Source organism: Gekko japonicus, unplaced genomic scaffold (assembly GCF_001447785.1).
Source record: "Gekko japonicus isolate JY-2015 unplaced genomic scaffold, Gekko_japonicus_V1.1 scaffold1461, whole genome shotgun sequence".
Taxonomy (NCBI): Eukaryota; Metazoa; Chordata; class Lepidosauria; order Squamata; family Gekkonidae; genus Gekko; species Gekko japonicus.
This window is the reverse complement of record NW_015175403.1, coordinates 361,099-363,519: the sequence shown is the minus strand read 5'-3', so window position 1 is coordinate 363,519 and position 2,421 is coordinate 361,099. Positions and strand designations below refer to the sequence as shown.

The following is a 2,421-nucleotide window of genomic DNA, read 5'->3' as shown; positions in this document are numbered from 1 at the left end:
CCGTTCAACTGCTTTCCCTCGACCCTCTCCACCCACTCGGACCCTCCTGTGGAAGACGGCAAAAGTCAGGCCCCTTTAAAAGAGCTAGAGGACTCTTGCTGGCGACAGGGACCCCTCCCCCAATTCTCACGGTCTTCTTCCCTTCTGTGGTGTGTCTTCTAGAATTTGCTAGCAAGCAATGACTTTGTGAACCAAGACAGGGAGGGCTGGATTCACCGGGACGGCTTTCTGTAGACAATTCCCTTGTGAACTGAAAACTGCACATCTTCACACCCAAATGTAAAGGACTTAATAAGCTGTCATTAAAATAAAAAAAAGAGGATCTAAAGAGGATAATGTCGTTCTAGTCCAGGAGTGAAGCGTTCAAGTTTAGCCATTTTTTAAAAAAAGCCCAGGAAAGCCCCCCTCCCCTTTTCTTTCTTGTTTATCACTGTTTACAAATGTAACTTTTAACATAACTGAGTAAAGCTGATCCAGAGAGAGAGAGCTTGGACGTGTTTCCACTCTTCTTCTGCATTCACCCTCAAGCACCATATTGCTATTTGTAGTCAGAGGCCGCCTCGCCCAGGTCCTTGTATCTGAGGAGTACAAATTCAGACGGCTGGGTTGAGTACGGAGTACTCTGCCCTTAAATCTTCGTTACCACAGGCCCCCACCATTCCCTTCTGTGGCGCCGTACATTTCCGCCAGCTTCTTGAAGCGAGGCCCCCAGTCCGTCAGATAGTCATAGTTTTGCTCTGAGTCTGTAGTCACTGACTGCAAAGAGCTGAGCGACTCCGCCACGGAGCCATTGCCCTCAAACATGTATGTCTGGAGAGAGTCAAAGGGGGGAGCCCAGAGGTCCATGTCAGCTTCGTAGAGCTTGGCCAATACGTAGCTGTGAACGCTGCTGTCCATTGTGCAGACCTGAGGGACGTATCTGGAGAGGCTTTCTATTTCGGGCATCATGTCCTGCCTGCTCTTCATTACCACATGAGCCTCTCTAGGGTTCCAAAGGGCAGCGATGTCAAAGGCTTCTGTGTCTTCCTCCCCGCCCCCCTCGTCATCGTATCGTACAATGTTCTCATGGATGTTCTCGTCTTCGTCGATTATGTAAGGCTGCTTCCTGTGTCTTCTCATTGATAAGATCAGCAGCACCAGCACTATAAGGAAGAAGCAAAGAAATGACATTTTTCTTGGTTTGGCATTCCATCACTACCTAGGGTGGCCAGGTCCGATTGTCCGAGTGACAGGGTGGTGGTGGGAGGGAGCCGTCTGGAAGCGTTGGGGGTGGGGAATGATGACATCACAAGGAAGTGATATGGTCATGCTGGGGATGTTGCATAATGGGCCTCTTCGGGGGTGGGGGTGGGGGCTTCCCTTGCCAGCCAGCAGAGGATTGGAGCCCCAAAGATCGAGAGATGCCCTGGCCTGACTGGGGGTCTGGCAACCCTAGCACTGCCTCTCACTGCCCCCCCTCCCTATTTGTGCATATCTGTGTATTTATGCAGGGCTATTTTTATGCAGACAGGAATGCACAGGAACGGAATTCCGGCTGGGTTCAGAGTTGGCCATGCCCACTACAGCCAAAACCTCTGCGTGCCTGGCTACAGAGGGAAGGCCTGGAGAGCGACCCCCCCTGCGACTCTGAGGCGGGTGGGCCAGTGAGCGTGTCGGTTCCTAGGAAGAAATAGCTCAGAGGGCATTCAATTGCCTTCAGAAGGCATTTGAATGCCTTTTGAGTTCCCTCCCACAGGGCAAGAAAGCTTAGAAGGGCACTCAAGAGTGGCATCTTCAATACATCTCCAACAATCCCCCCTTCTGCTAGCCGAGTCCTGCTGTATAGCACCTAGGCGATGGTGAGTCTTTCAAAAGCATTCCCATGAGCCTTTGGGTGTCCCTCCTCAAAAGTAAGGTTTCTGGCATGGCTATTTGTGGGGAAGGGCTTTTAATTAAGGGGCGGGGCCAGTTTGGCGTCGTGGTTAAGTGTGCGGGCTCTAATCTGTGATAACCGGGTTTGATTCCCCACTTCTCCACTTGCACCTGGCTGGATGACGTTGGGCAAGCCATAGTTCTGGCCAGGGCTTTTTTTGTAGAAAAAGCCCAGCAGGAACTCATTAGCATAATAGGCCACACCCAACAACAGAAACTCATTAGCATATCCAGCCACACCCCAGACAGCATAGCTCATTAGCATATTAGGCCACACCCCCACGTTACCAGAAGTATGGTCATCCAGCCACACCCACCTTTTGCTTCTTATTCTGTTTACCTTGTTTGTTGCCTAGGGCTTTTTTGTAGCAGGAACTCCTTTGCATGTTAGGCCACACACCCCTAATGTAGCCAATCCTAATGAGTTTCTGCTGTTGGGTGTGGCCTATTATGCTAACGAGTTCCTGCTGGGCGTGGCCAACTTGGGAGCCAGCCGGAACTCCGTTCCTG

The 2,421-nt window shown here is 51.2% G+C and overlaps 1 protein-coding gene across 1 annotated transcript in view; it reads right to left on the bottom strand.

Moving 5' to 3' along the window:
- Positions 1–639: 639 nt before the first annotated feature.
- Positions 640–2,421, bottom strand: part of CDH20 (cadherin 20) — a 95,924-nt gene continuing 94,142 nt past the window's right edge. Inside the window, exon 11 of the mRNA XM_015425709.1 lies at positions 640–1,142. Coding sequence (XP_015281195.1) covers positions 640–1,142 — 503 coding nt within the window. The remainder of the gene's footprint in view (positions 1,143–2,421) is intronic.